The sequence below is a fragment of the Mandrillus leucophaeus genome, unplaced genomic scaffold (genome assembly GCF_000951045.1).
Source record: "Mandrillus leucophaeus isolate KB7577 unplaced genomic scaffold, Mleu.le_1.0 Scaffold235, whole genome shotgun sequence".
Taxonomy (NCBI): Eukaryota; Metazoa; Chordata; class Mammalia; order Primates; family Cercopithecidae; genus Mandrillus; species Mandrillus leucophaeus.
In genome coordinates this window covers 4,854,960-4,867,861 of record NW_012102421.1, presented here as the reverse complement: position 1 = coordinate 4,867,861, position 12,902 = coordinate 4,854,960, and the positions used below count along the sequence as shown (strand labels likewise).

Here is a 12,902-nt window from a genome sequence, read left to right as displayed (position 1 = left end):
GGTTTATCAGCTGGACTGATATGTGATACCACAAAATAATCCTCAAATACAGGTTTAAAAAGTAAGTTCTGGTACCTTGCGGTTTGTTAACTAGCATTTTCCATCAACATTATTTTCAGATTTTAATTACTAATGTGAACTTGCTGAAACCTAAGATTTTAACTTATATGTAAAGCAATTAAGTAAAATGAACTTTTCACCATTATGTGATTTTTTTTTTTTCAGACCTCTGCATGTATTACTCCCGTTCTCTGGAATGCTTTCTCCATGTTTTTTTTTTTTTTAACCTCAAAAATACTTATTTTCTAAGAAGCAGTGAAAATGTCACTTTCTCTGTGATGCCTTGATTGCCGTAATTGTTCTGCACACTGCACCACCTTATTACAGCACCCAATAATGTAATAATCACGTCTCCACATCTGTCTCTCCCAAAAAGAGCTTCTTGAGGGAAAAAGTCAAAATCTTTTTAGCCTTTCCTTTCCAGAGACTAGAACATAAAGAACACTCAATAAATTTATGAACTGATTATTTGGTTCCCAAAGTTAACGAAAGTTTCACTCTGTGAAAAGCAGAGTACTTAATACTAAAACAACTGAAAGGATATTTGACACAGTGGTTATGATCGTGAGCTTTGGAGCAAGGCAAACTTGGATTCAAACCCTAGCACTCTCACGTGTGATACTGGGCTACTAAGTATTATGCCTTAGTTTCCTTATCTATAAAATGGGGCTATTTATAGTATCTAAATCATCAAATTATACGAAATAATCTCATATGTTACAAGGAATATTATAAAATGAGACAATGCTCATAAAGCACTTCTTACAGTGTATACATGTATTAATTTCCTGGAAAATCACCTGCAGCATTTTTCAGGGAATGTCTGAAAACATACAGGAACAGTCTTTTTGGTTGTCACGGTAACTGAAAGTAGCATAGCAGTGAGTGTCCTATTCAAAATACCAATAGTGTCCCCATTGGGAATGCCTATCACATGTTTTAATTATTCTTATTAGCAATCTGAAGACTATATTAGAGAGGAAAGAGCCACTTACAGTTCCTGTACTATCATCTACTCTTTCTCTAGGTTTCTTCTTTTGGGGAGAAAGAAGGGAAATCATTTCCTTTTTCATCTGTTGAAGAACCTTCTTAAGTTCAGCATTTTCCATTAGGATTTGTTTCTGACGATATTCATAATCATTCAAGAGAATTTTATACATTTCATCTTCATTCCTGAGAAAGAAACTGTCAGTATGAAAATGCAGGATAGAAGGAAGTCTGATTACATTTATCAATTTAAACTGGACTTTACCTGGCTTCAGTTTTACCAGTCCTCCAGGAGCCTCTTTTTCCATCAGCTCTCCCAACATAATTCAAAATGTCCATAGCTACAAACAGGAACACAGAACATTAATTCTTACCATACATGCTTAAGCGTCTAAAACTCTAATGCACTCTATACACATAAATGGTGAAAGTGAACCTGGTATATAGGTTAGGATTTAGGCTTAAACAGCCTAATTTTCGAGTTTCTAGTTCTACACCTGGAAGCAATGAGATCTCGGCACATTATTTAACTGCTAAGCCTGTTTCTTCTTGGACACTGGGAATAACAAAACTATCTACCAAAGAGTTGTGAAGACAAAGAAATAACTGTTAAAGCACCCAACACTGTAGAGTGAACACAGTATCTGGCGCACGGTAAGTACATAATAAATGTTACTTTATCATTATGAATTTCATTATCAGGGTTGGCTGATAATGGCCCACAGGCTGGCTGCCTGATTTTGTAAATAAAGCTTTATGGGAACACAGCCACATCTACTTGTTTACATACTGCCTATGGCTACTTTTCCTGTTACAATGGCAGAGATAAGTAGGTGCAACAACTAAGTTGTAGATCCCATAAAACTGAAAATGTTTACTATATGCATCTATACAGAAAAAGTTTGCCATGCCCCGTTAACATTAACATCTTCAACTTCATCAAAGGAGTCAAAGCCCCTGGTAGTAGTAATATCTTCTGCCGCAGGTGGACATGGAAACATTTGGCATAAGAAGGAAATAAGAGTAAATTATTGTAATCTTAGAGTTAATAAAATCATTATGAAACTGTCACTTCTGATTGGACCAGGAAACAGTTAGGCCCCTATAATGGAAGAGCTCTGTTTCCAGAACTAAATCCTTAATAAACTTCTCTGTGTTACATTTTATACTTTCAGCATTTCGGCTGGGCGTGGTGGCTCACGCCTGTAATCCCAGCACTTTGGGAGGCCGAGGCGGGTGGATCACGAGGTCAGGAGATCGAGACCAAGGTGAAACCCGTCTCTACTAAAAACAGAAAAAATTAGCCGGGCGAGGTGACGGGCGCCTGTACTCCCAGCTACTCTGGAGGCTGAGGCAGGAGAATGGCGTGAACCCGGGGTGCGGAGCTTGCAGTGAGCTGAGATCACGCCACTGCACTCCAGCCTGGGCGACAGAGCAAGACTCCATCTCTAAAAATAATAATAATAATAAAATTTTAAAAATTTCAAAAAATACTTTCAGCATTTCATCCTGCTTTTTAATTGTTTGTCCTTCATGAATGAACATGAGGCTAACTAACCTTAAAAACCAATGATTCTCCAAATGAGTAAGATTAACTCAGGATACCTAAAGCTTTCCAATCTTAACTGCATATTACTGAATCATTTCTATTTTTCAATAATTTAAAAAATAAAGTATTCGGCTACCTCCAACAGCTCTGCTGTAGAATGACAGTGATGCAGTCAACACTAAACTGCTCGCTGACAGCAGGCAGAGTGTACACATGACAGCCTGAAACGTATGCTCATCGTCTGTTTTTCAAATCTAAGGTAAGACAGTTTAGGGGTGTCATGGTATAATGTATGTTAGAGGACTACCTATGGTCACTTGGAAACCACTCTTCAATAAATAAATACACACTTCTTGTGTCTCGTATTTATACCAGGCCAGTAAAACTGTATTGTAAAGATCTACTTTCGTATTTCTTTGCTTTTTAATTTACACTATCTACTTGAAATTATCCACATATTTGGATGAAATGGTTTAATGTTTTGAAAAGCCTACTATTAGCAAAAAAGTATACCTTAGACACACACACACGCCTAACTTTCAAAGTCCATCCTTTTGACTAGTTTCTCCAAAAATGCACAGCTAAACTTATTTAAAGGAACTCAAACTGACATGAACGATTTGGTCTGATGATAAATTTTATGAGGTTTACTCTATTTTGACACTCAGAAACTGACCCTGATTTTTAACATTATCAGTTCTTTGATATGGAAAATTAGAATGTCCTCTGGCTTAGTTTTTCTCTATGGATTAATTCTACACTGGTCATGTTAAAAAACACATGCAATTAAATAAAGCAAGGCAAAATGACTTATTTTCCACGAACCAGCTGTCTAAATTTTTTATATAAACCACCACCACCGAAAAGCAATTGTATAAAGCATGAAAATAACATTTCACGAGTTACTGTGTTCAATCCTTTTACAATTATTTCTAAGCATAGTATTAGCTAATTTATTCCCTTAGCTGATCTTTGCCAGCTGTTTACCTATTTTCTTATCTTTCTTGTTCATAACAAGTTGATGTAGACGTTCCTTCAGTTTATTATATTCACGCTCTTTTCTCTTCATATCATGATTATACTGAGTAGCTCGACTTGCAATGATATTTTGTAATTTTTGTACCTGAAAAAGGCATTTGCTATTACAAGCCCAGTTACAATTCACAAATTCAAAAGAGAAAAATCCTAAAATTCATCTCCCCATATAGGTTTTAAAATCCTAGGATGATTCTTCCTTATTTGTAACCAGTAGAAACCACTTTTTAAAATATTATATGAATCATATAAAGCTTAATTCTTAAATTTCTAGAAGTGCTAATTTTCTGAATTATCTCCTGTACCTTTTACCTTACATATAGACTCTGAACATTTAAAAACCAGATACTCTTATGGAAGTATTAAAATGATTAAAGCTTCATCTGAGATAAACTGAATTCATCTGATCATTTTAAGTGAACTCCTTGTATTACTGACTTAAAAATCACTTATACTTTTTGTTAATCTGTGACAAAGTGAATTAAGCCTGTGGCACATGGCAGCAGGTAAGCAGGCTCATTTTTCTAATTAAAAACAATTCTCAAATAAGAGTAAGTCCAAACAGCAGAATAATCCAGTCCAAATATTTGCTGAGTATGTATTACGTGCCAGACACTGCTGTTCAAAGTTCAGATCAATTACAGTTTCTCAGGCAGCTCCTGATAGAGTATGTCCTATTCTTTTATAAAGCCATTCCCAATCCCTGCTAGGGATTAACATGATTAACTTAATCCCTACTGAAGATGAACTGTATTCAAACCGTTTAAATGTAATCAACAGATCTAGTCAGAATTGTCTGTGAACTCAAGGAAACATGTATAAGCAACCTTACAGTTTAAATACTAATTACCTACTTATTAAATATACTACTAAATAAACAAATATGGTAAAACAAATCTATCTAAACTACTCCAGGGTTCTTTAAAGAAATACACTCCTCAGAAGTCTTTAATTATAGTTCAAACAACATAAAACACTGAAACTATTATATTTTTATAGTTATTAAATGGTCAGAGGTCATACTTTAGAGCAATAAAAACATAATGGTTTCTTCCTACAAAAATGAAAAAATAGTATTTTGAAATGCATTCGTGCTATAGGTCCAAGTAACCACTAAAGTAGAAATTAGAATTCTGCTAAGTAACCACTAAAGCAGAAATTAGAATTGTATCTTTTGTGTCAGAAATTAGATTTTTAATGTAAACTGCTTCTGTGCCCATTTAATGAAGAAACTGCTTGACTAGATGAACAATGTCAGTATTTAAGACAGTGCATGCAAGAAGGGGCACCTCGGCTACCACGTACAGGTACAGCAGAGAATAAAAGATCTGCATTTGAAGCACTGTTGTGCCTAAGAAAAAGTGATAGTGAACATGAGTCCAGGAAGGGCAGTCCAGGACACTGGCTGTTACCAGCTATGAACTAATATCTAAGCCAAATGGATCCACTGGTGGCGGGGGCTGTGGTGGAGAGGGTTCCTGACCTTCCAGTTAAATACTATACACAAAGGTCTACCATACCAATTCAGGGAGATGAATAAATGGTTCTTTCTTTTTTCAAGTAAAGTGGTTCTTATGGTCATCTCATATTACAAAGAAAACAAAAATTCACTTAAACTTCATCTGCAGTAACTGACAACTCACCTCATCTTTCTCATTCTTTAGTAGCTGATGCAAATTCCTGTTCTTACATTGTAACTGTCTATCTCTTTCCTGAAGCCCAATCATTTCCCTCCTGGAAGTTTCCAGTTGTTCCTAAAACATTTACATGCAATTCTGATTAAAATTAACAAAGGATTTAGAATAACTGAATCCTTAAAAGATCAGTAACAAGAAGTTACACATCCTACTGTTTATTAGTCAAAATCAAATGTTAGTGGCACGTGAAATGTTTATTTAAAGGAATTATTACAAAGCACACTATAAAATTATAACATTTAAATTTACACATCAAATTTTAATTTACATATCAAATTTTGTACATATATAAAAAAGTGCTTCAAAATGGATTCCTGGAAAGAGCATCACTCCCATGATGCTGCCCCTGAATATTTTTAAAGTTTATTTTTAGTACTTTTTAACACTTCTATACCACATTTTTTAAGATCTCCTCAAGTACAGCAATGTCATCATTCTTCGAGAGTGTACTTGGCTTTGAAAAAGAAGCAAAAGTGATTTGGAGCTACGTCTGAAGAAAAAGATGGGTGACCAAGCAAAGTGGCAACAGGTCGAGTCACAGAAATGGGACTTCTGTGTGACACCACTTCTCCCTGCAGGTGGTAAAGTCTCTGAAGGTACTTCCCAGAGAGGAATGGCAGCAAATCCAGAATTAGTATGAGACAAGATGCTCCTTTTCAACTTACTGCATTTCCTGAGGAACTGTGCCAACTTCTGCATGAGGCCACCCATACGGAATATTTTTTAAATTGTACTAATATTTTTATAAAATTTAAAAGCCAATCAAGTTATGTCATAACCGACCATAAATAATAACTTGCACAATTTCTGTAAGAACAGATCTCAAGAAGATACACAAAATGTAGGAGTATAACCTGGATAACTAAGGTTGTCAATTTTTGGCACCCTTTTTTTGAATGTGTAAAACTTACTATTACTGCTAGGACAGATTAGTTGGCATGATATAACTTACAGGCACTAGGCCAGGTGATACGTAGCATATACGTCAAATCAGAAATTCGCTCCGCGTGATGATCAACACTTTACCTGAACTCAGCATCACCCCTGAACATCCGCATGCACCCCTCCTTCCTTTCTCAGTGAACCACATCACCATCCTCAGTAACTCAAGGCAGAGACCTGAATGGGGTCTTGAATTCATGACTCCTATTCTCCAAATTCAATTTTTCATAAAATCCTACCCATTCTACTTCCTAAGTGTTCATCAGATCTCAATCTTACTATCCCCATTAGCACTACCTTAGTTCAAGTCCAAGACTTCAGCAAAGGGTCGCTAACAGGCATCCTTATCACTAGGGCTTTCTGAGCCCCCTAACTCCATCCCAAATACAAGTCTGCAATTCCCCTATAATTTCTCCACCCCACTGCCAGAATATTTACACATTATCTTCCTCCTGTTTACAACTCCTCAGTGCTTCACTGTTTTCGTACAATTCCTTTTATACCATCTGGAGACAAGGCTCCAGTCTTACCTCATACCACTCTTCATACCCATCACATACCCATCGCGCCCCAACAGAGATATTTGTGGTTCCTCTAAAGTGCAGTGATCTCATGCTGCTACACATTTATACAAGTCATATACTCTGCCTAGAATGACATTTCCAAACACTAGCAAATTTCTACTCATTCTTCCAATCTCAGATCAGGTGTTACCTCTCCGTGAAGCCTTCCCTTGCTTCCTACCCCAAGAACAATTAATGAAGCAAACAGTTATGTTTCAATATGTCTCCTTTCCCTGGACTGCAATCTCCTCGTGAACTAAGACTGGGGTTTCACTCAGCTTTGAAACTCAGTGCCTAGCACATACGCAATACATTTTTGTTCAACAAGTTGAATTAATCATATGCTAGATCTAGAAACTTTTCCAGATAGATTAGCAACTTTCCCCACTGAATACACATTTCTGTCCATAGTTGACTCAAAATAACAAGATTCTGGCCTAGGTCAAATCCCATATTAGAAGACATCCTGAAGAAACAGTCTCTGCTCTGGGTAGTCCTAATAAATGGGACCACTCCTTGAAGGAAAGGCTCAATAGCCTCAGATCACCAACATATCATAATGATTTACTAGCTACTTATAAGACACATGGCCAAGGGTTACAACCTCTGGATCAGCCCAATCCTTAATAAGACCTTCCATAGGTCTCTCTGATCTGGATTAAGGTAGCATCCATAACTCATAACCTTTCCACAAGCCTGGGGGGCACCAACTACCCTTTCCAATCTACCACAGTTTCCCCAAGAGACATAGCTGGATCATCTCTACCCCTTAGGAATATAGGATGCACGAAAGCCTAAAAACATTACTGCGAGAAAACACACTTTTATCATTGTGTATGAACCAAGAAGACAACATAAGACAGCATTATCAATGACAGGCTGGTAGGCAGAGGTGCTCGTAAAGAGCGAAGATGTCTCTAAACCAATCCCCAAGTGTTTCTAGTGTTCCCATGTAGGCCAACTCTATGCCACATCATCACGGCACATTTCCTGCTACGGGATTTTTAAATATTCTATAGAGAGGTCCTATTATTCCCTCACAGAGCTCAAAGATTCAAGATTCTGAGTGGGTTTTTTGATTGTTTTCTTAGACAGCGTGCGGTGGGGGAGGATGTACACAAAGAAAAGCAAGGAAAAGTAAAGGGGCATGGACCAACAGATGAGAAACTAAAAGGAAGCTGATCATCTGACAGTATACAAATGCAAAGGCTTTGATTTTCACAAATAACAAAACCCAATATAGAATAGTATATTTATGAAAAAATTTGACTTGATTTATATTACATCCTTAATAATATACAACTGTAAGTCCTGACCACACCATGATTTTGAACACCTTGTTCCCTTCTCCCTGGATAAACATTTTTAAAATACAAATGAAAACATAAAAGGAAGAAAAAGAAAGAAATCAAAACAGAAACCAGTATCAAATATTCTACATTTTAAAGTTAGTAGGTTCAATGGTCCTGTGAAAAATACTTCCTTTTTTTTTTTTTTTAAGAGAAAAGCAAGTTTACTAAGGATTTTTCTATAGTCTTTTCCAGAGACCCAAGGCTTCTAAGAGAAGTTATCTAGTCTGCTTTAACTATTGAGCCTTAGCTCATGTGGCATCATAGATGCCTCAATAATATTTTTCTTGGAATTAACTTGTGCAGCCTCTTACAATAAGACTTTTAAATGAAGCATATACTTTCTTAACCAAGATTGGATGACAGAATCATTATTTTATTTTCCCAGAGCACAGAACATTTCCTAACTTTTTACAGATTCAGCAAGTCATTAAACAGCTCAAAAAATTAATGCCATCAATATACTGTAGGTATTAGGAAGCAGATGTGTGCAAATTATAAGTTGACTTTTATTTACCTGTTTAAAAAAGAAAACCCTAAAGCTTAAGAAAACCCTGAAATATTTAATAAAGTCAGTAAAAATTTACAGTATTCAATTATATAATTATGACATCAAAATACAGATACACAATTTCTACCTTAAGTTTTGAGTAGCAGCTCTGTAGATGGTCCATATCACTTCCCAGCTTCAAATTCTGTGTCTCCACATTTTCCTGAGCTAGAAGGTTCTTCCGCTGAAGCACAAGCAGCTCATTCATACAATTTAAAACAGCTACTATATTTAACTCTCTCTTTGTCTCTTTACCTTTGGATTCTTCATATAATGAAGGAAAACCAAAAGTAGTCAATTCCTGGTAGGAGAAAATGTTTTCTTAAAGTTGGTTACAGTTGAGGAGATACAGGTCAGAGGATATCTAACTTTCAGTTAGATAGGAAGAGTAAGTTCAATAGATCTACTGCATGACACGGTGACCTCAGCTAATAACTACGTACTATATTCCCGAAATTGCTGAGAGAATAAATTCTACCACAAAAAATGATATAAGTATTTGAGGTACGCGCACTGCGCCATTTCACAATGTGTATTCTGAAACATCATGTTGTACATGACAAATATATATGTTTTGTCAATTAAAAATTAAAAATATATGTGAATTATTTTAAAGGGTTGGTTACTGGACAACTTAGTTAAAAAAAATCAAAAGATAGAAATCTTTTCTGAGAAAAATAGAAAACTATCTTGAAATAGTTAAGAAAATGGTCAATATCCCAAAGGACAAAGAGATAAAAGGATGGGGCTCTTTTAGCCTCTGCTATAAATCTGTGACATGGAGCAAGGCACTTGGGTTTCTGCATCCATAAAGTGATGGCTAGACTCTCAGTGGAGGAGCCCCTGGGACAATGAGGAGGCCAGCCTGCTCCAGATAAAAAAGTTAGACTTGCTATCTCTAGATGAGATAATCACCAAGGTTCTCTGAAAATCTAAGTCTCAGGGGCACTATATAAACAAAAAACTTGTGTTTGACAAATGTTTTTCTCATAACTTTGATACATTCTATTATATAACATGATTTATGCTATTGTTTTTTACAAAAACATGTTACCTGATCAAGATATGAAATACTCTGTTCAATATTATCCTCTGTGCAGAAGGCACTGAAAAAACTGTGCACATTTTTTGATAAAGGTATTGAAGAACATAGCACTTGCTGTGAGTATAAACTTGATGGAGACATCTTTATTTCTGAGGTATATTGAGAGACAGTTTTGCTTTCTGAAAGAATAAAAGGCACTTATATAAATAATTTAGAAAAACGTATGTAAAGCTAACATAATAAACATACTAAAGACTTGAATTATATATATACACATAAACATAGATATAATTATACTATATACATATATATTTTAAGGTATTTTCAAATTAGGGCAAAGCCTCTTTTTTATGAAAACTATATATGTTTTTTTCCAAAAAGATACAAATAAAGTGGTGTTCTCAGCAGGCATGAAAATAAGTATTTTATAACCACTTATCTTTCTTTAGTCACATCTTCAACATCTGCAGTAATTATTTTATATTTTCATTGAAAAATTCACCTTTACAGTTTCTGCTTTAGTTTACAATTATTTAGACTTAGTTACCTGAAGACAGACCTCGATCTGTAACAGTCATCCAATCTCCCATAGCAATCTCTAGAGCCAGGATACCTGAGGAACTAGTTCAGCAGTTAAACATTTAGTCCAGCTGCTGTCACTCTTCTATGTAGGCATCTCCTTAAAAAGCAGATTATAGAATAATAGCATCTAATTTAAAATATGAAAGCCAATATAAACCCAATGCTTAAGAATTAGTTCTATGCACTTCAAAACGAAGGATTTTGCAATATTTATTCCCATGCACAGAGACAGAACATGGTGTGCGTGTATATACACAGAAATATAAATAATATGTAAGGATCAAGGTTAAAGGCTTCCCAAGTTCTACTGAGGTATTCATATTACTTTATACACAAGATACATGGTACATGATTTGACTCAACATACATCTAAGGTATAGTATTGTACTAAGTAATATTTCCATATTATATCCTTTAAAATAAAATACAATTACTTATGTAGATGAGAAGATGAAAAACTTCTTGGCCAGCATTTCCATTTTTTTTTTGTTTTTACCAACTATATTGGCAAAACTTGTAAATTACAATTCCCAGTGTTGGCAAAGATGTAGAGAAATGAACACTTCCATATACTCTCTCCAGATTATAGCGATTTATACTACTACCAAGAAAGCTGACAATATGTATCAAGTCTTAAAAATGAAAATATATTTTGATCCAGAAAATCTACTTCTAAAATATTATCCTAATAAAACGATGTGTACAAAGATTAATCTAAAATTTGTTATTCACAATATCAAAAAAACAAAAATCACACATGCTTATGTTTCCATAGAATGGCTAAAAAAACCAATATATTTATACAGCATTTAAACGTAACTGTTGTGTAGAATTAGATGGCTAACAAACAAACAGTCAAAACTACAAATGGTATGGACTAAGTATAAGACACCCTTTCTGTTTCCATTTATGTTTTCACTTTTTTATAGAGACAATGGAAGAGATAAATATTTCTCCATCATAAGAAAAGCAATTCAAACGAAACTGTAAGTGGCAACTGGCAATTGATTTCAAGGTCAGAGGGAAGAGGAGGAAGGGTGAAGACTGTATGCAACCTGGGGAACACATGTCAATACTGTGGACAGCTGCTTCTTGGCTACAATAAATTGTGGTCAAGGGGAAAGCAGTTGTGTTGATCTTAGATGTTTTTATGAGATACTGGAACTCTGGATTTTTATGTGAAGTCTCCCAATTTTAAAATGTTAGTAGCTAATTTAAAAAAAACCTCTATGTATTAAGTTATCCTGTGGGAAAGAGGAGTGCCTTGAGCGGGAAATGAGTGAGGCTTCTGGGGTGCCAAGACTTTCTACATCTTGATCTGAGATGTGGTTACACCGGTATACACACGTTCAGTTCATCGAGTTGTACACTTTTTAAGATCTGTGCACTTGACTGTAAGTTAGTTATACCTCAAACAACAGCACTATGTAATAAGCCAAGTAAAATGTGTCTTTAGGCCAAATCTGGACTGTGGATCAAGAGTTCACAACCATTGTTCTGAATATTTAAGACTGTGGTAAAATATTCAAAATATAGTGTTAAATGAAAATTTAGGCCGGCTGCAGTGGCTCATGCCTGTAATCACAGCATTTTGGGCGGCTGAGGCGAGTAGATCACTTGAGGTTAGGAGTTTGAGACCACTCTGACCCACGTGGTGAAACCCCCGTCTCTACTAAAAATACAAAAATTAGCCGGTGTAGTGGCGGGCATCTGTAATCCTAGCTACTCAAGAGGCTGAGGCGGAAGAACCCCTTGAACCTGGGAGGCAGAGGTTGCATTGAGCTGAGATCGTGCCACTGCACTCCAGCCTGGGCGACAGAGTGAGACTCCATCTCAAAAAGAAAAAAGAAATTTACATTTTTCCAATAAATACTAATTGAGCTCCTACTATGTGCTACTACATTTTTCTAGGCACAGGGGAGGCCATATGCTCTCAAGAAGTGAAGTTCATATTCTGAAGGAGGTAGAAATAAATACCAAACAAGTGAGCAACAACTTAACAGAGTGATAACTAAAAGAAAATAAAACATGGTAATACAAGAGAGTATTAAGGTAGGGAGCATCTGGATCAGTGAGAGAACCTCCACTGAAACGGTGACATCTGAAGTGAAACCTAAATGATACAGAGTCAGCCACAAGAAAATCAATGACCAGAGCAGTCCAGGTAAAGGAAACAGCAGATACAAAGACTTAAGATGGATATTAACGTGTTATGGATGAAAAACAGAGAGAAGGCCAGTATATTTGAAGCACAGTAAGCAAGGCTACAGCGTAGGATGTCGGATTTCCTCTAAACTGCAATGAAAATCTACTGATGTGCTTCTTGCAGATAGGAAAGTAACATGTTCTCTTTTATGCTTTAAAAAAGATTACTGTGGCTACTCTGTGAGTAGACTATAGGTAGGCAATTGTAAAAGCTGGAAGAAATCGGGAGGCTACTACAATAGTTCAGGCAAGACAACCAGTGTGAAACTACAGTTTTAACAGTGGAAGCAGAAACAGGCAGATGAATTAGGGATGTGTTCTGGAGACACAACCTTCAG

The 12,902-nt window shown here is 35.8% G+C and overlaps 1 protein-coding gene across 2 annotated transcripts in view; it reads right to left on the bottom strand.

Annotated features, from left to right (window-relative positions):
• The window catches only part of SSX2IP (synovial sarcoma, X breakpoint 2 interacting protein), a 47,273-nt gene that overhangs the window by 17,994 nt on the left and 16,377 nt on the right, over positions 1–12,902 (bottom strand). The window contains exons 3-9 of one of the 2 annotated variants that reach the window (XM_011982132.1): positions 10,325–10,456; positions 9,787–9,956; positions 8,821–9,033; positions 5,275–5,385; positions 3,584–3,719; positions 1,313–1,388; positions 1,056–1,233 (exon numbers count right to left, since the gene is read on the bottom strand). In XM_011982132.1, the coding sequence (XP_011837522.1) occupies positions 1,056–1,233; positions 1,313–1,388; positions 3,584–3,719; positions 5,275–5,385; positions 8,821–9,033; positions 9,787–9,956; positions 10,325–10,367 (927 nt within the window). In that variant the 5' untranslated portion in view covers positions 10,368–10,456. The remainder of the gene's footprint in view (positions 1–1,055; positions 1,234–1,312; positions 1,389–3,583; positions 3,720–5,274; positions 5,386–8,820; positions 9,034–9,786; positions 9,957–10,324; positions 10,457–12,902) is intronic. The other variant, XM_011982133.1, reaches the window with a different exon arrangement.